Source organism: Lotus japonicus, chromosome 3, assembly GCF_012489685.1.
Source record: "Lotus japonicus ecotype B-129 chromosome 3, LjGifu_v1.2".
NCBI classification, from domain to species: domain Eukaryota; kingdom Viridiplantae; phylum Streptophyta; class Magnoliopsida; order Fabales; family Fabaceae; genus Lotus; species Lotus japonicus.
This window is the reverse complement of record NC_080043.1, coordinates 1,329,040-1,350,752: the sequence shown is the minus strand read 5'-3', so window position 1 is coordinate 1,350,752 and position 21,713 is coordinate 1,329,040. Positions and strand designations below refer to the sequence as shown.

The 21,713-nt window shown below is 35.9% G+C and overlaps 3 protein-coding genes and 1 long non-coding RNA gene across 4 annotated transcripts; 2 read left to right on the top strand and 2 right to left on the bottom strand.

Moving 5' to 3' along the window:
- The first annotated feature begins 2,821 nt into the window (after window positions 1-2,821).
- On the top strand, window positions 2,822-8,987 carry LOC130746174 (boron transporter 4-like). The gene is made up of 14 exons (XM_057598721.1): window positions 2,822-2,934; window positions 3,478-3,583; window positions 3,685-3,767; window positions 4,790-4,982; window positions 5,062-5,200; window positions 5,653-5,818; window positions 5,901-6,067; window positions 6,335-6,508; window positions 6,606-6,701; window positions 6,894-7,010; window positions 7,111-7,433; window positions 7,720-7,999; window positions 8,094-8,219; window positions 8,450-8,987. Exons 2-14 carry the CDS (start codon window positions 3,480-3,482, stop codon window positions 8,486-8,488), a joined length of 2,007 nt encoding a protein of 668 aa, XP_057454704.1. The 5' UTR covers window positions 2,822-2,934; window positions 3,478-3,479; the 3' UTR covers window positions 8,489-8,987.
- A 3,068-nt stretch (window positions 8,988-12,055) lies between these two features.
- On the top strand, window positions 12,056-15,027 carry LOC130746175 (protein DUF642 L-GALACTONO-1,4-LACTONE-RESPONSIVE GENE 2-like). The gene is made up of 4 exons (XM_057598722.1): window positions 12,056-12,213; window positions 13,431-13,642; window positions 13,745-14,045; window positions 14,209-15,027. Exons 1-4 carry the CDS (start codon window positions 12,144-12,146, stop codon window positions 14,745-14,747), a joined length of 1,122 nt encoding a protein of 373 aa, XP_057454705.1. The 5' UTR covers window positions 12,056-12,143; the 3' UTR covers window positions 14,748-15,027.
- A 516-nt stretch (window positions 15,028-15,543) lies between these two features.
- Window positions 15,544-18,219, bottom strand: LOC130749734 (beta-galactosidase 7-like). Its single transcript, XM_057603108.1, has one exon. It carries the CDS (start codon window positions 18,182-18,184, stop codon window positions 15,707-15,709), a length of 2,478 nt encoding a protein of 825 aa, XP_057459091.1. The 5' UTR covers window positions 18,185-18,219; the 3' UTR covers window positions 15,544-15,706.
- An 810-nt stretch (window positions 18,220-19,029) lies between these two features.
- Window positions 19,030-21,311, bottom strand: LOC130749735 (uncharacterized). Its single transcript, XR_009023060.1, has 3 exons — window positions 20,587-21,311; window positions 19,835-19,974; window positions 19,030-19,344 (listed from the first exon to the last, which is right to left on the bottom strand). It is a non-coding gene; the product is annotated as an uncharacterized LOC130749735 (long non-coding RNA).
- Window positions 21,312-21,713: the final 402 nt, after the last annotated feature.

The following is a 21,713-nucleotide window of genomic DNA, read 5'->3' as shown; positions in this document are numbered from 1 at the left end:
ACACATGAGCTGATTTGGCAAGGCAATCTGCTACGCTGTTGGCCTCACTTATTTTAAATATGACTAAAAATTATGATAATGTACTTCAAATTTTACCTAGGTCATTTAGATAACCTAGGGTAAAACATATTCTACCATAAAAATATTAAAATTTTGTCACGACAGTTGCGCTCGTTGCGGGACTTAACCCAACACCTTACGGCACGGGCTGACGACAGTCATGCACCACCTGTGTCCGCGTTAAGTTTGAAGCGGTCTCCTGATGAGTCTATTTTGATTGTAATTCGTAGGTTCACCAAAATAACAAAAGTGGCTTGGAACCGTAACCAAAGTACCAAACCAATAGCTTTTCCTGGCAAAGCCTATGCTACCTATCCATGAAACAGAGTAAGAAATTTCTTGCTTTGATTTCATGACGAAAATGATCTTCCTAATTCAGTTACACATTGCTTTCAAGAGTTTCTTTTTCTCTTAACTTTTTCCTGCCACTGCAATACCCAGGAAACCTGAAAACCCACACTTGGACCACTTTGGATCTCGTGAAAGTGGAATGATTTTAATTTTTTTCATAAAAGTATGTTACTAATATTCATTTGAACACTTTAATTTTAATATTCTCTCATTTATTAGTTGAAATTAATACCGCTAAATTAGAACAGAGAGACCCATAGTTAAAATTAAAGCCACTAAATTAGAAGGAAGACCTGTAAATTTAGTGAAATACACATGAATTTCAACTCATACATGATAGAAGGTTGAAAAAGTAATGATGCCTAGCTTCTCTTTTGTTTTCTGAAATCAGCATTGACCATGCCCTCCTATGATCTTATTCTGCTCCATTCGTCTTTTGTTATTTAAATCGTTTGTTTCTTTTGCCTGTTGCGTCTTCATTGCATTATATTCCTTTAAATGGTTTACAAGATATGATCAAAATAATTAAGGCAGAATCAAAAGTATAAAAAATATGAGTCTTCTTCTGGTATTAATTGATTCATTCTCATATTTGTATAGAGTATCTTACCCACTCTAATCAATAAAATATATTTCAATGATCTAGAACTCGTCGGAGATGCACAAGACAGAGACGATTCTCCTAATGAAGCGATTCAAAGGCCTTTTGGGCCGCCACTGTGTGGTTAGTTGAGCCTTAATGTCTCTAGGGGACTTTTTATGTAATGTGGCGAAATTTACTCTTTCATTATACGAATAACTCACTCATAAACCTTGACTCCTTGAGTATTTACCGTTTAGATTTAGAGCCCGCATATGTTGATAATCTACCTATATGCTGCTTATACCGTGTAAGGACTCTTGGGGCGCATTGGTATAAGGCCCAAAGGTCCTTTATCTTTCATACTATAGAAGGAAAATGTTCACTTATAATCCACATGTTCACTTAACTTAATATAAAGATGACTATAGGAAGGTGACCTACTTTTGTCAGGGTTCTGAGTTGGTCATCTTTTTGGTTTACTCTATGTGAATACATATATATTTTATTATTGTAATGTTTATTTACAAATTTTCTCATTAATTAAATAAATCAATTAAAAAATTACTAAATCAAATCAATGCGAGTTCAATTTGTACTAAAACATTATTCTATTTCAAAAAAAAAAACATTATTCATGTGATTTGATGAAAATGAAGGTAGGGTGTTGCGGGAAGAAAAATACGTGCATTAGAAATAATGAAGGTATTAATTAACAGCTGTTCATAGCCAAGCAATTTCTTCATTTGACGAAAGTGACTTTCAATCAGCTTCAATTTCCTTTTATTTGATATTTGCTGATCAGTCTGGCAGTACTCAGGAAAGGATCTTGTGACAGTGTAAACCCAAACAAGGATCTGGACCACTTGGGATACTTTTGTGGTATTTGTGGCTTTAAAAAAACAAAAACAAAAACCTGTGGAATTTTTAGGTTTTTTTTGGTACATCGGAAAATGTGGAATTTTTAGGTTACATGCGGAAAAACAAAACAAAACAACAAACTACTCTGTAGCGGCCGTCAAAGATACAACGACGCAATCAAATTAGAGGGTGGTTGGTTCCATACACGCCGCAATTAAACTTGTGGAATTTGTCAATACCCTTCTACAGAAGAAGAAGCAAACAACGCCAAAGTGAAACTGTAAAATTAAGTATTTTAGATGTGAGCTGAGCTAATGTAATTTATGTATGAATATACTTATAGAAAAGTGATTTTTAAGAGAATTTCATTTGATTAGAATTATTTTTTGTGTATAGTGACAATAATGAGTGTGAATATCATAAACACATACACATGCTTACAACAATTGAATGACATCAGACTAAACAAACATTGAATGACATCTGACTAAACAAACATTGAAAATTGAGCTCATAATTGATGTTACTTATCTCATAAGCTACAACATAATGTGTTATCTATAATTGATTTTGAGTCAACAATTGATTTTGATAGAAAATATTCAAACATGTGAAAATCAGTTCTCCACCGTACTTTGCACTTCAAAATCAATTATGAGGTAGATCATCACACTTTATTTCCACTTAACAAATTGAAAACCTCCGAACGGTAGATTGAGAATTTAGAGACAATGACCGACTCCATTCAAATTACGTTCAATCAAACACAACATTACCTTACCAAATGTTTAGGTAAATTCTTTTAAGCTTATTATAAGTTTTTTATCATATTCATTTATGACTAAACTATTTAGATTATTTTGAGTTTATTTTTGTTAAAATTAATTTTAGGAATAAATGTAATACCCTAAATTTTTTTATCTATATTTCTATTCATAACCCTCATCACTTGTCTTTCTTTCTCTGTCTGGTCCTATATGAATGAGTGTGAAGTGTGATTCTACAAATACATACATGCCCAAAAACTGATTTGCCCACTCATCATATGTTGTAGCTAGCTTCGTCTCACAACAACCTCTCCGGTACTGTCATTCAACCTTACTCACTCCCTTCACGTCGATCATCATCCACATTCTTCATTAATTTTCTCAAATCAATTTGCATCATAATACCCTTTTGAATTTGGGTTTTGATTTATTTCTTCGTTGCATGTTACATGCAAATTCACACAAATTCGATTTCTCTTCGATTCTTGCGTGTCGTGTTAATTTGTGTCACAAAAAATCTGTTTTCTTGTTTAATTTATTTTTTTTTTGTCTTCAGAACTGTACCATGATGATTGATAAATCTCTTGTTTTTAATTCTTTGATTTTTCTTCCCTTTTCCCATTTCAATTTTTTCGCTGATCAATCAGAAATTCTTGACAAATTCAATCAGACATTTTTGTATACTTTCACATTTCTTTTGGTTCATGTGCCCTGATTTCAAACCAAACGAAACTGAACCAACATGATTAAAGCATGCATTAAGTCTTGTTATGTTTTCAATTTTGATTAATTTTTCTATGATTGTGTGAATATAATCTGCTATATGAATTTTTTGTGATGATTACCTTGTGCATTAAGAAATGGAGAGCTTGAAAACACCTTGTAAGGGTGTTGTGGAGGATTATAGAGGAAGAGCAGTGCATTACAAAGATGATTGGACTTCTGGCTTCAAGTCAGGAAAAGGGTAACTAAGTTTCTTATTATCTATCAGAATTAAGATCTTGAATAAAGAGTCTTCTTTAATTTGAAAGTTAATGTACACACTCTCTATCTGTTTGATGACAGGATTTTGGCCCCTACTACCTATGTCTTCTTTGCTTCTGCTCTACCTGTTATTGCCTTTGGCGAGCAGCTCAGCAGAGCCACAGGTTAGTTATTTCTTCATCTTCTTCTTTCTACCATGAATTTTAAGAGCATCTTCAATGCTAGGAATCTTAGTTGGTTGCTTATCACTATTTTCTATGGGCACAAAAACATCACATTGATATAAGTAACCCATAAGCAACTGATTTTGCTCCGATGACGGTTTCTTATTTTACTTTGGTTAGGTCCCACAGTATCGCATATATTTCTTGTTTTATGTTGATGAGTGAGAGAGAAACAATGATTCTTAATTCTAAAAACACTAAGAACCAGTTGCTTCCGCAAGCAATGGACCTTAAAAATGGTCAATAAGAACCTCTACTTCAGCTTCCTCTAATGAGTCCAATGAGTTGCAAATTTAAGAAACAGGTTCTTATCTTAAGAACCAACCCTGAAATAACCATTGGAGATGCTCTAATGTTCTATTATCAAATTGCACAGGGACCAAGTGCACCCAAAATTAAGCACTGACCCGCTAAAATGATTTTTCTTTTCTTTAATAGAATAGTATTCAAATAGACACTTCTTAAATTTTTACACTGAATCCTTCAATTAGCCGTTGTTGATTTTACTTAATGTGTTAAACTTTTGCATTTCTTATTGATATTTTCTGGTTGAGGTCACGGGTTCAAGTTCTACAATAGACCAAATGAGGTCGAACTCCTTCTTGTACCCTGCACATGCTGGAGCTTTGTGCTGTGCACAGGGCTGCCCTTTTCTATTGATTTTTTTTCTGGTTCCATTACTGAAAATGAAAATCTCCCCTACCATTCTAAAACATATACTATTTTACAGTTAAGAGTAGTTCATCTTAGTTACTTCTCACTTTATAATATGCTTCCTAGTTCCTATATATATAATGTGTGTCAAGTGAGAAGTTGTGAGGAGCTAATTGTGACAGTATAGATGGCTGAAAATTTATATCATGAGGTTTAGCTTCTTCACTCTCTTTCACTCTCACTTACACTTAACACACTCCCTAAATTGGTCTCCACTGGTATTGAAAATTTGATTGTTTTATGTATAGATGGAAGCTTGAGCACAGTAGAAACATTAGCTTCAACAGCCATTTGTGGAATCATACACTCAATTTTGGGTGGGCAACCTCTCCTGATACTAGGAGTAGCAGAACCCACTATCCTTATGTACACATATTTGTACAACTTTGCCAAAGATAGGGATGGCTTGGGACGAGAACTGTTTTTGGCTTGGGCAGGATGGTAACAGAAACATTTTCTTTACAGTCCCCAAGTTCTTTTTTTGTAACCAGTGTGTGATTTATATATCATGACATTTCAGGGTTTGTGTATGGACTGCTCTCTTGCTGTTTCTTCTAGCAATATTCAATGCTGGCAATATCATCAATAGATTTACAAGGATTGCTGGTGAGCTTTTTAGCATGTTGATCACAGTCTTGTTCCTTCAAGAGGCTATCAAGGTCAGTTTTATTAAGGTCTCACAATAACTGGAAATATGATTGAATAAGTGGTTATAAATTATAGAGCAATCCCCACATCTAAGCTAACTTCGAGGTAGAACAATTGTCATATCTGAGGTAATTTTTTAGGTACAGTTAGGTCTCTATGACTAGTGCTCTAGAGTTTGATCTTTGTTTCTCTCAATTATTCCAAGAAAAAGTTGAATTTCAAATTCAATCCAAGCGTCGTCCACGTTTCTAGTCCAATTGGTTATTGCATGAGGCGGCTTTGTTTGAAAAATAATATAAAATCATTCATGTATCTTCTTCACCCAAAAACTTAAGCTTTTGGGATAGTTGGTTCATCACAAATTTGTGAAATGTTAGGTTAGGTATCAACTATCAAATGCAAACTATGGTTTGGTATATAACACATGAGAGAAGGCCTTTGATACAAGTCTTTGCATGTTCAGGGAATGATAAATGAGTTCAAAGTTCCTAAAGAGGGAGACCCAACATCAGAGAAGTACCAATATCATTGGCTGTATGCAAATGGACTGCTGGGTGTTATATTCACCTTTGGCCTTCTATATACTGCTCTTAAAAGCAGAAGAGCAAGGTCATGGTTATATGGCTCAGGTTTGTCAAGTGAATTCTAAGTGATTTTAGCCAATTTCCATGGTTGGAGTTGGGAAACTAACCTAGTTTGTTTATTGAACAGGCTGGTTCAGAAGTTTCATTGCAGACTATGGGGTGCCTTTCATGGTGGTGGTGTGGACAGCTCTTTCATTCACAGTAGCTGATAAAGTGCCTTCTGGAGTTCCCAGAAGACTCATTGCTCCTCTGGCTTGGGAGTCTTCATCTTTACAACATTGGACAGTAATCAAAGTAATCAATAGAGTTTTGATTCACTCATACATCTTTTTCTCTTCTATCACATAATCACCCACTTTCTCTTCATAACTCTCTTTTCTTTTCCTATCACGTCAATCATCATATCTTCCAATTTCGCTCATCTATTTTTACCTCACTCTGGGTGTAGGTGTAAATGGGGTGTCGACCGAACTTTTTCCTGAACCATATTGCATTAAGTCATCACTTTGCCACTTACTGCTTTTCTGGTTTTGGAAATTACTGATCTGCCATTTGCTGCAGGATATGGTGAAGGTTTCACCTGCATATATTTTTGCTGCTTTTATTCCTGCCTTAATGGTAGCGGGGCTTTACTTCTTTGACCACAGTGTCGCTTCCCAGATGGCACAACCAAAAGAATTCAATCTCAGGAAACCTTCTGCATATCACTATGACATAGCGTTGCTAGGATTCATGGTATACGTCTATTTTGTATAGAGTTGTTTAATTTTCTTTCACATTAGTCATCCAATCAGTACTTATGCTTTGCTTTGTCTAAACAATATTTCAAAAGACTTTGCTCTGTGGATTAATTGGCTTACCCCCTTCAAATGGAGTTCTGCCTCAATCCCCTATGCACACCAAGAGCCTGGCTGTTCTCAAGAAACAGGTGGGTAATTAAGTATTGGGATATGTAACCAGTATTATGAGCATGTTTGCATCAACTTCTATTTCCTCATAATCACTTCTGGCACCTAAAAAGTACTCACAAAAGCTTCTCCATACAATTACTTTTGCCTTTAGAATCAATAGTAGAATGATTTCCAAGCATGCACTGAATTGGCTATTAAATGTGGTGCAGCTGATGCAAAAAGAATTGATCAAAAGTGCCAAGGAAAGCATAAGGAGGAATGCTAGCAACTCTGAAATATATGGGAAGATGCAAGAAGTGTTTATAGAAATGGATAAAAGTCCAGATGTAAGCCTGGCCTTTTCATCCTCTTCCCCTTGGCTTGCCCAAAAAAACTAATTGCCAAATATCTAAGTTCCTAATTGTTCCTCAATATGGCTGTCTGCAGAGTCATTTAGTGGTCAAAGAACTAGAGGATTTGAAAGAGGTTGTCCTAAATGGTGAAGATAAAGGAAACAACAGCAAGAGGACATTTGATCCTGAGAAACACATTGATGCATACTTGCCTGTTAGAGTAAAGGAGCAGAGAGTGAGCAATCTTTTACAATCACTCCTTGTGGGAGCAGCAGTCTTTGCTATGCCTGCCATAAAAAAGATACCAACTTCAGTTCTTTGGGGATACTTTGCTTACATGGCTATTGATAGTCTTCCAGGGAATCAATTCTGGGAAAGGATATTGCTTCTTTTTGTTAGACCTCGTAGGTGGTACAAGTAAGTGATTTCATCAACTTCAACAAAATCATGAAACTTCCACTGTCAAAGATCAAGATCTTCTATCCTCAAACGGTGTCTCAATTTCTTGTCTCACCAACAATCAATTCTTGTCACGTCAACTAAAAAACACATGAGTGGGGCAGTTTCATACTTACATGGCAGTCATGTCAACATTTTATTGGTGGGACAGAGAATGTGACACGCTTTCAGGACAGAAGATTTCAATCTCATTCTCAAATGATTTCCATTGAATCCTCTTTCTAATGCCAACTCATTTTGACAGGTTGTTAGAAGGAGATCATGCATCCTTTGTTGAGTCAGTTCCTTCCAAATACATTGTCTTATTCACACTCTTCCAATGTGTATATTTCTTGGTTTGTTTTGGAGTGACATGGATTCCCATAGCTGGAATGTTGTTCCCTTTACCTTTCTTTTTGCTTATCACATTGAGGCAGCACATACTCCCCAAGCTGTTCAAACCACAGCATCTTAAGGAACTAGATGCGGCTGAATATGAAGAAATATCTGGTGCTCCTAGATCAGGTTTCAATAAATCCTTCAGGGTATGTTATGCTTAACTTTATCACTTTTGATTTTTTTCATCTCTCTTTTAGGCATCAATATGGGATATAAAAGGGCTGGTTTATTTTGTTCCAGGAGGTGGAATCACCTAGAGCTGGATCAAAGGAAATAGATGATGCTGAAATATTAGATGAATTAACTACTCATAGAGGGGAGGTGAAGGTCAGAACTGGTAGCTTTAGTGAGGAAAGAAAAAGCCAGGTAACCACAATGTAACTGTTCTTGAATTGGATTTGAAACTTTGTGAAATCGGATACCGGTTGAGTGTGACATGAACGGACATTCATCTTGATCAATAAGAAAGTTCTGTTCACTTTTTGCCTTGAAACTCATGCTAACATCCGTTCGCGCTGGAGCCAACAGGTATCCAAACATAGTCTTAGTAATTTTATTCTTTCCCTCACAGAAGTGTATTGTATTTTATGCTACAGGTTTATCCTGATAAAATCGATCCACCCTCTCATTGTTAGGGAAAGGTGATGAATATCCATGTATAGATGAAGATCAAGTTTTGCTACTGCTCCAATCCAAGCAGCTCTAGGGTCACTTATAGAGGAAGGAAATGATGATATTGATGTATTGATGAAGATCAAGTTTTGCAATATGTGTAGAATTTTTCCAACTGCTGTAATTAAGCATTGGAGTGATTTAGTGTCATAGTTTGTGCAATTTATATGTTAACTTAGCAAATAAATAGTGAAAAGTCTATTTCTAGTTCCCACTAAAAGGAGCAATAGGTAGCATTGTCATCGTTTGAGAAGGGAGTGAAGTGCTGCAAAGACATTAAAATTAAAATAACAATAATTAAAGAAAAGATAATTTTGAGTTCTAGATGATGATAACAGTGAAACAAATTAGAATTCCCATAACTTTTAAATTAAAATTCTACTTTACCTTTTTATTTCAGCAGTGTTTTGTAGTACAAAATATTTGATATGGACATGATATGAGCAAGGTAGATGTTCCTTCCATATTGTTGTTCTCCTTAACAATTTTAATGTATTTATAAGTAGTTTCATTTCTAAATCAAATACACAATAACCGATCAGAGTATGACCTTTATGAGAAAAAACAACTACAATGTGTGTTAGATATCATTTAGTTTTCCCTATTGATAATTTGGAAATCCAAATTTTATCTTTTTAAATTTTAAGAAGAAAAAAACATGAAAGCAAAATTTTGGATCCATTTCTTTGACCCAAAGTAACTTCATACCAAACACACTAATAATTATTGTAGGTTTAAATACGTTTTTGCTCCTCTAAATTCAGGGTTCTTTGGTTTAGACCTCTCTAAATATTTTTTGTTGGAAAACACTCCTAAATGAAAAATAATGCTGAGGTTTTAGCTCTTGTCGTCACTTTCTGTCCATTAACTACTGAATCGCCTAACATACGCTGATGTAGCATGATTTTAGAGGTACCTAAATCAAAGAACCATAATTTTAGAGGGATCTAAACTAAAGAACCATAATTTTAGAGGATCTAAAACCCAATTGTTATCATAGTCTAAGGTCCCTCTAAAATTACGGTTCTTTGGTTTAGTAATTTTTACATCACCTATATTTTTGGTTAAAAATGAGATTCTAACTCACACCAGAATTCTCAAACATTTATGTCCTAAGCTGCCTAAGATAAGGAAAAGGTAATGGAAAGACAAAGTGAATAAAAATGTGATGAGAGAAAGTTCAATGTGAATATAACAAAACCCAATCCAGATAGATAGATGCGGCGGGATTAATAGATGAAACCACATGCAACCATGTTAATCCTTACCTAATACGTGTACATGAATGCAATTATTCTCCAACCTGCCACTAAATCAGTATCAATTTCTTGATACCCAATTTTGCTCAATCTATAAAATTTATAGCATTATTATTGCCGACCACAAAACAAGAAACAAAAGAAAAATAAAGATTATGAACCAATATGTAGGCACATTGAAATTAAAATAAGTTAGGGTCACATGGGTTGCCTAAGATAGGATCTGAGGGATCCCATTTTAAATTCCCATTTCCTATTCCATTAATTCCCCTGAACAATCATCATCTAGTGCAGGTTTGTATGTTGATCCGAGTACTCTGCTCAATCCCCACGAGGGCATCCATGAAACCATGTTATTTGGAAGACAACATTCACCAATTTTAAATAAATGAGTGGCGATCTTGTCTTTGTGATTCAACTTGGACCCAACGCACCTTCTCAGAACATGATCATATTCAAAGCGCCATGTGTTTTAGGATCATATATGGTTCAACCACAAACAAGGATAAAGAGCTACATATTCATCATTAATTATTTCTTTTAATTTGTTAGGGTATAGGGATGATGATGAAGGAGAGAAATGGGTGTGTATGTTTGGATTTTCACTAAACTCATTGTCAATCAATGTTTGGGTTACAAAATTTTACTTTTCAGTCAATATGTTAAGGGGTGTGGTCTCCAATTTGTGTCAACACAAATGAGAAACAAAGCTAACACAACATTGCTGAGTGTGAAAATGTTTTATGAACACTCTAATTGAATCTCTAAACTCAAATTAAAATGAGAAAAAAAAGTGATATATAGTATAATGTTGAAGATAAAAGATAGAGAGAGTCATATTATTACATTAAAATTCGAGAGACTTTACTCTACTTTAAAAAAGCCTATTCAAGATGTGAGAGAAGTGTCTTCTCAATATAAGGACTATCTTAGTTATATCTTTAGTTAATATTTTTTTTATAGATAAATGTTAGTTGTTAGCGATGTTAACTAGTAAATTAGTCATTCTTAGTGTTCGAACCCTGAACCCTTCATCTCACCCAACCCTTATGTCCCTAACTCTTACCACTTGAGCTATCCTTAATGTGATATTTTCCAATAGGTAAAGTAAATATCACAACCATTCGATCACATACTTTAAAAAGTCAATAAATTAATTCAGTGGTTATAATAACTTATTTTACTCTTAGAGTGACTTTCTCTAGAATTCAGACTCGGGAAAAAAAATGTGGATTGAGTGTTTAAAATCAAAATTGTTCTTGGATTGTAAGGTGATTTACCCCTTTACTACTTTAGCTATGTGGAGGGTTTCTCTCAAAATTCACTCTATGTCACTCACCGACAATGTATATATGTTGTGGATTGAAGTTGCATGTGGGTTTTAATGGTTTTGTCTCACCTTTCCCATGATGAAATCATCGCCTGAAATGTGAAGCTACTGAATCTGAATGTATTGTAGCACATAAATAAACCCTCACAAATGCAAAATCTGAAAACCATGTCTGTATAAACAACACGTGTCAAATTGTTTACTATATATGCCTTAGAAAATTCCTTTCTTTAAACTATGGAAACGTTGCTGGCTCCAATAAAAACAGCTTCGTCAAACCATTCTTTCTTCAATTTTAGGCTGGAATAAATAAAATATAGGTACATAGTATATCAGTAGCTAAAATCGTAATGTTTTGAATTTCAATTATTTTTCGAAAATATCACGGTAAAAAACATAATATTAATGGATAACATGATAAAGTGCATGTTGTACGTTATAATATCTTCTTCTACTATGCTTTATGATGTGAAAGCAGATAATTTTACTAATATAGTATGATATAATTGAGTTCCTTAAACATTTAATTCATAGTTCGATTCTTAGATGTTGCACATGGAAAATGATTTGTTAGGAGTGAGATACTCACTTAACGTGATCTGAAAGCATTCAGAAATTATTCTCATGACTACCGACTATGTGAAATATGCGCTTAGAAAAACAAAATCTGATGTCAATCTCGTTACTCATGAAGAACAGAAGAAGCATTCAATGAGTTTATTATAAAATTTGAATTAAGTGAAGTAATTTTTACTATATTGTTGATGCTTGTGTTTGGCAATATTAACATGTCTTCAGGGCAAAGCTATCTCTTTCTGGACAATGGATTGGAGGAATCTTGATGAAATGCATGGTTTTAGGATAGGATAGTTCCAGTGGCATTAATGTAGTTTTACACAAAATTCAGTGGCCTTTTCATGTAACGATTCAAATAAAACCGGGTGCTCACACGAACTTGGAACTCAACCATTACTCACATAAATCTCTCTCTTTCTCTCTTTCTCTCCCTCTATCTCTCAATTCTTCAAAATGCAGAAGCTCAAGCTGCTATTAGTGTTGTTCATCTCAGCATGTCACACTGCTTTGTCCTTCATAGATGGTAAGTTATAATTAACTCCAATCACTTCTTTATTCTGCTTCAAAATCTTTCGACTATCATATTTTTACTCAAAATCAATACCGACACATCGAGAGACACATTAGTTTCTTCTCAAAATTGATTTTCATTTTAAAAGGATTTGATATCGATGCAATGCTTTGATCCAATTCACTCACTGGAAGCCTTAGAACTGACCTTTCTTCCTTGTACTTCAATTTGGAACTTTGCATGTCCATGTGAAATGGTAGTAGTTTTGCTCTGCATCAGGTTGTAGTTTACCTCATTAGTGTCGGTATTTGACTCACTCTAATCTCTGATTTTCTTGTAGTGGTTAGATCTTAAGGCATTCTATTATTGTTCATATATTAAACTAATTTTTCTACCATGGCAAAATTAACCCTCAGATTTACATTTTTTTTCAAATGTTCATTCTGCTTGAACTAGAATAGTTGTCCATAGTTAACCAATTCTTATAGTTCAACCATATTTTCTAAAAATCGTAGGAAAAGTCTGCTGTGTCATGTATGAGATAGCTTATCATATTTCTCATAGGAATAATTAATTTTGTCCACTTATTTTCACTTTTATCCCATTTTCAGCTCCTTTCTTACTTAGTTTTTCCATTTTTTTCATCAAATTATCAATTTACTGAAAATAAAAGCAACATATGGTGATACAAAAGCTGTAGTTTTGATATTCAAACAAAGAAAAGAAAAATGTTATGCCCCAGTACTATAATATTTTCGCATAAAAATTTAATTTACGGATATATTATTGTACATGATTTTTTAAATGTATCACTTTTATGTTCTTATATAGGTTACTAGAACTAAAGTGTAAATAGACAATATAAAACAGGATAAAAAATGCTGATTATTTCAATTTCCATTCATGCATAGTTCCTATATTTAAAAAATAGGGATCACAAGTACATAATATTAATAGTTTTAAGGATTAGAAATAAATTAAAATCAAAACTAAAATTTATCAGTTTTATAGAAATAAAAGACATATAGCTTGCACTAACATTGAGCAATCTCTTCACGTGGCTTAGTCAGTTTTTCATGTGCTCATAGCTTGCACTAACATGATACTGATCACATACTCACATGGGAACAAGACCAAAAAGTGGTCTTGAGAAAGAAACTACAACTAGTTCATTTAAATTCGTAGAAAACAGAGTAATGAACTCAGCAAGTGCTTGCAAATTTTTTCAGGTCCATTGCCAAATGGTGGCTTCGAGAAAGGGCCAAAACCAGTCCAATTGAAAGGGTCAGTGGTGACCGGGAAGGATGCAATTCCGGATTGGACAACTTCAGGGTTCGTCGAATACATAAAGTCAGGGCAACAACAAGGCGACATGTTGCTAGTGGTGCCCGAGGGCAAATACGCGGTTAGACTTGGCAACGAAGCTTCCATTAAGCAGAAGGTTAGACCATATATATATATGTTATATTTTTAATATGTCATCGTCAACTTAAGCAGAGGTCTTAGATTCGATCATTAATATTTAATATTGTATTTTTAACAGGTGAAGTTGGCTAAGGGGTTGTTCTACTCGATCACGTTCAGCGCGGCCCGCACATGCGCGCAGGAGGAGAAGCTGAACGTGTCGGTGGTGCCAACCAATGAGAAGAAGGATTGGGGAATCATCCCCATTCAAACAATGTATGGTAGCAATGGTTGGGAATCATTTGCTTGTGGGTTTAGAGCAGATTATCCAGAAGGAGAAATTGTGATCCATAACCCTGGTGTTGAAGAGGATCCAGCTTGTGGCCCACTTATTGATTCTGTTGCCTTGAAGGTTTTGAACCCACCCAGAAGAACCAGAGGTGAATTGAGTTCTTCTTTCTCTGGGCTCTTCTGACTATGATTTTGACTTCAATGTGATTTTCGAATGAGTTTCCAAATATGCACTTTTTTTTTATAGCTGAATTACCATTTTGGGACACACATAAAGTTGACTAAATTTGGTATTTTACATTGTTGATGCAGACAATTTGCTTAAAAATGGGAACTTTGAAGAAGGTCCTTATATGTCTCCTCGTGAGTCTTGGGGGGTTTTGATCCCACCCCACGCTGAGGACAGTCATGGTCCTTTACCAGGATGGATAGTTGAGTCTCTGAAGGCTGTGAAGTATGTTGATTCTGACCACTTTGCTGTGCCTGAGGGAAAAAGAGCAATTGAGCTTGTTGCAGGAAAAGAAAGTGCTATTGCACAAGTTGTGATCACTTACATTGGCAAGGTTTATGACCTCACATTCTCTGTTGGTGATGCCAACAATGCATGTGAAGGTTCCATGGTGGTAGAAGCATTTGCTGGTCAAGACACTGTCCAAGTTCCTTATCAATCTAAGGGCAAAGGAGGGTCTGTTACAGGGAAACTAAGGTTTAAGGCTGTGACAGAACGAACTCGCATCAGGTTCCTAAGCACATTTTACACCATGAAGAATGATAACTCTGGTTCTCTTTGTGGACCTGTTATTGATGATGTCAAATTGCTCAGTGTTCGCTATCCTAACAAACACCCTTGATGAAGAGATTGTGTAGCTAAAGTCAGAATCAATTCTGTGAAGAAGCTTTGGCGAGCAGCTTTTGGGTTTCAAGATTGGTTTTGAGGGAAAAGAAGTTAATACGAACATGTTATAATGAAATCAAAATGTTGAGTAATTAATCTATTTAGTTAAGCATATATACTCTAGGGTAATTCATGTAAGAATAGGAAGTGTTGTTGAGTGAGCTTATGGAGTTTCATTCATGTATTTAATTTACATTATAATATAAATCTGCTACACTTGTTTTCATGTTTTCCAATTGAGAGTTGTTTTGTTTCTCACTTATAATTTCAAATTTTCTATCAAGGATACTGCTCTGGTTCCTCCTCTTCAATGAGAGGGTTTTGCTAACCTTAAAGAATTGGCCAATAAGATACCTCTTTTTAAGTCTTAGTAGTACATATTATATAAGTACTATTTTTTTATTGGGCACAAGACACTTGCCTATTACAGAGACCCTGTGTCCTTGTTTTGGGCTGCTCCTTGGTTCTGGATATTTCTTTTCATTTTGTTAGGTTCTTGCCATCATGGAGGAATGACAGGCTATTTTGGAGGAGTTTCCAAAGTTGAAAGGGTGGATCTCTTGATCGTGAGGGCTGAAAATGTGTTGAATAAAGGGCACATTAATGATTTTATATTATTATTTCTAACACGCCTTTCATGCAAGAGTTCATTTAAACTTTATCCGTTTGGACTTGAAGTGAGAGAGGACGTGTTAGAATAATAATATAAAATCATTCATGTATCTTTTACCTAACAGCTTTAACTTTTTGAATAATTAGTTGTTTTAATAGAAATAAAACACAATTCTCCCATGATACACATGTCATACAAAAATCTCCCTTTGAAATCAGTAGATATACAAAACACATAAGGAAAAATATTCATGTTAAAATTTAAAAAATTTCATTTCCACTTTGATTGGAGAAAACATTGACTTAACACGCTGCTTGCACAGCTAAGGTGGCAACACCATTATTTACTTGCATTGGACTCATTGTAACACCAAATGCTTCTTTGTTCACTGTAAACCCACAACTTTTCTTTCCAAGACAATTTGCTTCAACCACAGATTGGCTATTGGTAGCTTCCCAATTTCCTTTCTTGAACGAACCACACTGCCCTTGTGGGTTGCCAAAGCTAGCGAATTGGATTTGTGAGATTACTTGTCCACCTTGGCATGCTAGTTCTAATGTTTGGCCTTCATATACATTGGCACAAATGGTTCCTGCTGTCACTGTTTGGAAGGAAACATTTTGAGGATTTCCACCTACTTCTTCAAACAGAATCAATGTGTTCTTGTCATTGTTCAAGAATGATCTTGGCACATGGTACCACCTTTGTGATGGTTCACCACAACCGGTGTTGCACTTTTCCTTCTTATAGCGTCCGCGGTAGTCGCACCAGTCACTGCATCCATTGGTGCCGATAAGCCATGAAGGCCAATAACGGCCAATGCTGTGTCCGTTCACCCAAGCATGTCCTTTGCCCAAGCCTTGCAAGTCCACCACCACAGGGTTTGATCCAGAAGGAGCTTTGAATTCTGCCTTATACCAAGTCAAGGGTTTTCCAACAGGGTAAGATCCATTAGTCCTCCATGATACACCGGCGTGTGGGTGCAGATCATAAATACGTTTTCTCTCGCCATTCAAACCGACCTTGTAAGACCACTGGTTGGCTGACAAATCTATTTCCACATTGTTGCTTCCGATTAACTTAACAGGACCACCTGCTATGCCAGTCTTGATCTTATGGAATCCTATGCCATAATTTGGAAGCCCAACGGTGGCACTAAGTAAAGTTATGATGTTTGTTCCGTTCTTCAAAGAAACTTCTTTCTCATAGGTGAAGTTATTTCCCCATTGGCTATGTTGGTATCCTGCATACCTCTTATTAACAAAAGCATGAAGGGTGTGACCCTCAGTGTTCACTTGAAGAGTGGCATTGCTCCATACGGAGGTGTCGTTGATATCAACACTAGTCATGTACCATAAGTAGTCACTGGCGTCCATTGTTAGTTCTTTCTGCTCGAGAAGTGAGTGTGCTTTTACACTTCCCCTTCCATTTAGGGTATCTTTCTTTTTCTCCACTATCCATGCCCAAGTGAGCTTTGCGGAAGCATCATCACTCCTCTTCACCATTACTGAGGTTTGGCTGTTAACTCTTGCAGTGTTGAAAACTTCTTTGTTGCAACCATCGAGAATGGTCACAGACCAAGCAGGGACAAAGTAATGGCCATCATTTTTCAAGTCAATGTTTGCGTCTTTGCCTTCGTCCATATTGCTAATGAAACAAAACCTTGCTCCTGTGGCATCCGTGTATGTTGTTAGTGTGACGCTGTTGCCAAAATCAGTGTCTGTCCTTGTTCCGTTAGTGAGAATCTTTTCCCCTAATTTTATTGCTGCATGAAGCTGCTTAAGGTGTCCCCATTTGGGTTGATTCAAATTTCCATACTCATCAATTGGTGCATCGTAGCTATAAGACGTTGTTATGTATGGGCCTCCTGCCGTGCGGCCAAAGTTGGTTCCTCCATGGTACATGTAGTAATTATTTAACACCCCACCGGTTTGGATGAAACGTGCAACGGACAATGCTGAATCTTCAGCGCTTCTATGGGGAACCCTTTCACCCCATTTTTGGAACCACCCAATCCAATTTTCAGTGAACATTTTAGGACTTGTAGGGCTATTTGGCTTAAACCAATCACAATAATATCCATTGCAAGTGTTGATCATAGGCGCAGGAGCATTGTTCTGCTGACACATGATCCATGGAACACCAATGTTTTGTGCTAGAGCCATTTGTGCACACCATTTGAGATATGACTCCCCTGCAGCTCCGTAACCCCACATGATGTCTCCATATTCATTCTCAATTTGAGCTAGAATAATTGGTCCTCCTTGTGATGCAAACAAATTTGCTTCTTTGGCCATGTTCACGATCTTTGTTGTGAAAATTTGCATTTCATTCTTGTAAACCGGGTTATCGGTTCTCAAATCAATCCCCGGCATGTTGTGCAGCCAAAGTGGAAAGCCTCCATAGTTCCATTCCGCACAAACATAAGGACCAATCCTTAGAATGCCGTACAACCCAGCCTCTTGCATTAACTTGAAAAATTTGACAAAATCCAAATTTCCGGTGAAATTATACTCGCGGCGAACAGGTTCATGGCGATCCCAAAAGATATAAGTTTCAATGGCGTCAAGACCTCCATCCTTAGCCTTTTGCATAATGTCTGGCCACATTTCCACTGTGCTTCGTGGATAATGGACTGCACCAGAAAAGATAATGCGTCTTTCTCCATTAATAATAAGAGCATTTGCATCATAACTAACCTCTACCGCGAGGCATGAGCTTAGCAGAGCTAGGCTCAAAAGAAGAATCCCAACCCAAGAGATAGACCCCATTACTCTCATATATGATTGTTCACAATGAGTTATTGTAGATACTAAATAGGACGCAAGGTTTATATAAGAACATTAGTTACTTAAAATAACTTATAAACAACTAATTGATTTTGTCTTCCTAGCTAAAATAGTATGTGAGTCTGTGATTATGGAATAGACATGTAAGGATGGATATGCACCCTATAGATATGGATGGAATGTCCTTTTGACTTTTTTATGGTTATCCTTCCCTAGATATCCAATTATGCAACAGAAATGATGATATACACAAAGTTAAATTTGTTATATCTTTTTTATATTTTTATCTTCTTGGTTACTTATCTGCAACTAACAATTAGCTACAATCTTAAATTTGCTATTACTTGTTACACGAAAATCTATTATGAGTGTGATGAGCTATCGTCTTAATCTGTCAACATTCAAATAAGGACTTGCTTAGATGGTGGAGATAACATTTGTAGTTATTCGATATGTATGGTGACACATGATTACTGTGAAAAAACATGCAAAGATAGATTCGACACCATTGTTGCTATCCATCAACATGAGGGTATCATGTCCTAAGGTCATTTTGACATGAAGACAATAACTAAATCTATCAATAGATTAAGCCTAACAAGTCTATCCGGGTGGCCTGAGTTAAAGTGTTAGTTGAGCTAATAAAAATCAAATTTAATCCAAATTTGACCTTAGTCTGTCTGTCCTAAAAATTAACCAACCCGACAAAGGATGACCCTGTTTTTCTTTTGTTATTTATTTGAATTTTTCATTGAATCTGATCATATTAAAAGAAATAATAAAAAATAAATTAAAATACATAAATGAAATAATAACAAAATAAGAATTTTCCTTAATCTAATTCACCAGCTTCTAAAACCCAGAAGATAAGTCTGGTTTGTAAGAAATTACAAGAATAATTTTCATAAATCTAATTCTCACACTCACAACATTTCATTTTAATATGAGAAAAAATTAACTTCCTTTTCAATTCATTACGAAAAAAAATAGTTTTTAGTGGGAGCCTAAGTTGCAAGTGCTGGTGACTTTAGACAGCCGCTACTGAAATTCCTCTCACTTACCTCAATTGCCAGTTCCATGTGTGCACAAGTCAATTTGTGTGGTTTCTACCCAAGTTGCGCTCCAGAAGTTGTTTAGCAGCTACTGGAAGTCTGATAGCGCCAAAATAAGTATCGCATAATGTATTAGTAAGACATTATAATCCAAAATTATTGGTTGTTTTAAACCTTGGAAAGTTGCAAAGACAGGAAGAAGAAAGAATGTCATTCAAATCCAGTAATACATCATAGCACATCCTTACTTCAGATTCATAAGCAACTTAATATATGTATTGAGCACTTACGAAACAAATAATTTTCTAGGCACGGTAAGAATCATCTACTCAAGCACAAGTCTGGCATTTCAATCTTACACCTACAATCTTCTAAATTTGTTGAAAACTACACACAGATGCAAACACCACACGATTAAATTTAAAAGGACCTGACTTGATAAGCCAAAACAAAACAACCAATAACAAATTAGAAAACACCACACATACAGATTTGTTAGTGTCAAAATAAACAAATTAAGATTTGAAAAATTCTCTTCTACCCCAAATCAAATGAAGAATGCTCAATCTTGTGACAGGCAAGGACTCACCAGTAGTGAAGAATGGTCAGTCTTAAGAGGATCTCCCTCCAAGAGACAGGCATCAGCAGGCACAATGTCTCCCAACTTGATCCTGATCACATCTCCAGGGACTAATGCCTCTTCCCCACTCCATTTTCATCCCTCAACACCTACAAATTATCACCTTTCATGTCAGCTTGTGAATCTTTATAGATGAGTTTACAAAATTTAGAGCAATCCTATCTGCAAGGAAGTTTCATGATCACAACCTCATTGGTAATTCAGTTCATTTCTGCATTTTATCTATATAAAAAGCCATAACACCTGAGATTAATAAAATTCTAAAATCAATTAATTTCTCAAAAAATTATAAGTAACTAGGCATAGCTAATGAACTAAGAACACAGTAAACAAAACAAAAGCCATCAAGCAAAAAAACTAATAGAATTAGGCCATACATGAAACACACAAGAAAAGTAAGGAGGAGAATCAATCAGCTGCAAATTTTGATGCAACAGGTCTTGGAGTACTTACAAGTTACAACTTACAAGACAAGTTTAAAAATGGGAACAGCAAATGCAAAGAAGTCATGATGTAGGATAATGAAAATGAAATCAATACTCATCACAAATACAACATAAAGATAAATAAGTATACACTGACCTCACCTAACTTTCTGCACATATTGATATCGAAAAGAACAAGAACAGAAACACATAACTCAAACATTTTATCAAATGATTGTCATGTGACATGTCTAGTAGGTAAAGCTTCAATGTTACCATTTGGAAGTCATCGCTTGTGAAAACTAATCTTCACACATATTAGCTTCCTTTCTTGGTAATGTTATCATCGACAATCAAGCTCCTATTGACTATTGTATGTATACCAGAAAGACTTCTTCCCCTGTTTTCTCTCATGCATCAAATACAATGCCAAGCATGCCAACTCAAATCCCTCTGTAATTCATCTCAATCCTGCATTTCCATAAACCTCCATAGCTATCCCCCTCACATTCTCCTCATCCCTCTTCCCTTCTGCCATTTTTTTAGCTGGTCCTTTAAATACCTTCATCTCCATTGAAGCCAAAGCAGAGCCAGTCCACTAGTCCAGCAAAAAAAAAAAAAAACACACAAACTAATCTCTAATCCTTCTTCTCAAAACCCTCATGCTCTGCATCTCCTTCCTGCACACCAGTGATTCTTCAGCACCACTGTTATTCATCATCTTCAAGCCTCCCACCATGACAGCATAAGTCTCTTCCTCAATGCACATCAGTCACAACTAAACTCCATGACCTCTCTGCTATTCTCTCAGCACCACCGCACCAAAGCCACGCACAAGAAAACCCCAACCAGCATTGACACAGCACCCCAGACCCTCACCGTGACCACAACCCTCTAGCACTCTTCCTCACCACCACAACCAGCAACGAAGCGAAGCAAGAGAAGAAATTGAGTGGTAGTTGTGGAGGTTGGGCGGGAGGAGAAAGAGGAAGAAGTGAAAAGGGGAGAAGGGCCAAAAGTGATTAATGAGATTTTATAAGGACTACAAGTAATATAATTACATCATTTATCCTTATTTGAATTTAAAAAAAAGTATCAAGGACCAAAAGACATAAAAGAAATTCTAGTGACTCATTTAAATTTCACCCTATATGTATGTCAAGAATATAACATATTTAACCCTAATTATAACATCATATTTATTTGAACTAAGTTGATTGATGTAGTGATTTAACACTTTGGGTGTCAGACAACACCTCCCCCTCAAAGTCCCGGACAACCATGCCCAGCCTGCCATCAGGCCCAACCGCTGCATTGAAGTTCACCTTGACCCGACCTCGAGGTGGACGAGACCATGACGTTGCTAGCGACGAAGGAGCCTGCAACACAGGTTGATCCACTAA

What these genes read in the sequence shown, in the direction of transcription:
- LOC130746174 (XM_057598721.1), top strand. Translation starts at nt 3,480, where the DNA reads ATGGAGAGCTTGAAAACACCTTGTAAGGGTGTTGTGGAGGATTATAGA. An exon ending in AACATTGGACAGTAATCAAA is followed by an intron (nt 6,068 to 6,334) that starts GTAATCAATAGA and finishes CATTTGCTGCAG; the next exon opens with GATATGGTGAAGGTTTCACC. An exon ending in AGACCTCGTAGGTGGTACAA is followed by an intron (nt 7,434 to 7,719) that starts GTAAGTGATTTC and finishes TCATTTTGACAG; the next exon opens with GTTGTTAGAAGGAGATCATG.
- LOC130746175 (XM_057598722.1), top strand. Translation starts at nt 12,144, where the DNA reads ATGCAGAAGCTCAAGCTGCTATTAGTGTTGTTCATCTCAGCATGTCAC. An exon ending in AAGCTTCCATTAAGCAGAAG is followed by an intron (nt 13,643 to 13,744) that starts GTTAGACCATAT and finishes TATTTTTAACAG; the next exon opens with GTGAAGTTGGCTAAGGGGTT. An exon ending in CCCACCCAGAAGAACCAGAG is followed by an intron (nt 14,046 to 14,208) that starts GTGAATTGAGTT and finishes TTGTTGATGCAG; the next exon opens with ACAATTTGCTTAAAAATGGG.
- LOC130749734 (XM_057603108.1), bottom strand. Translation starts at nt 18,184, where the DNA reads ATGAGAGTAATGGGGTCTATCTCTTGGGTTGGGATTCTTCTTTTGAGC.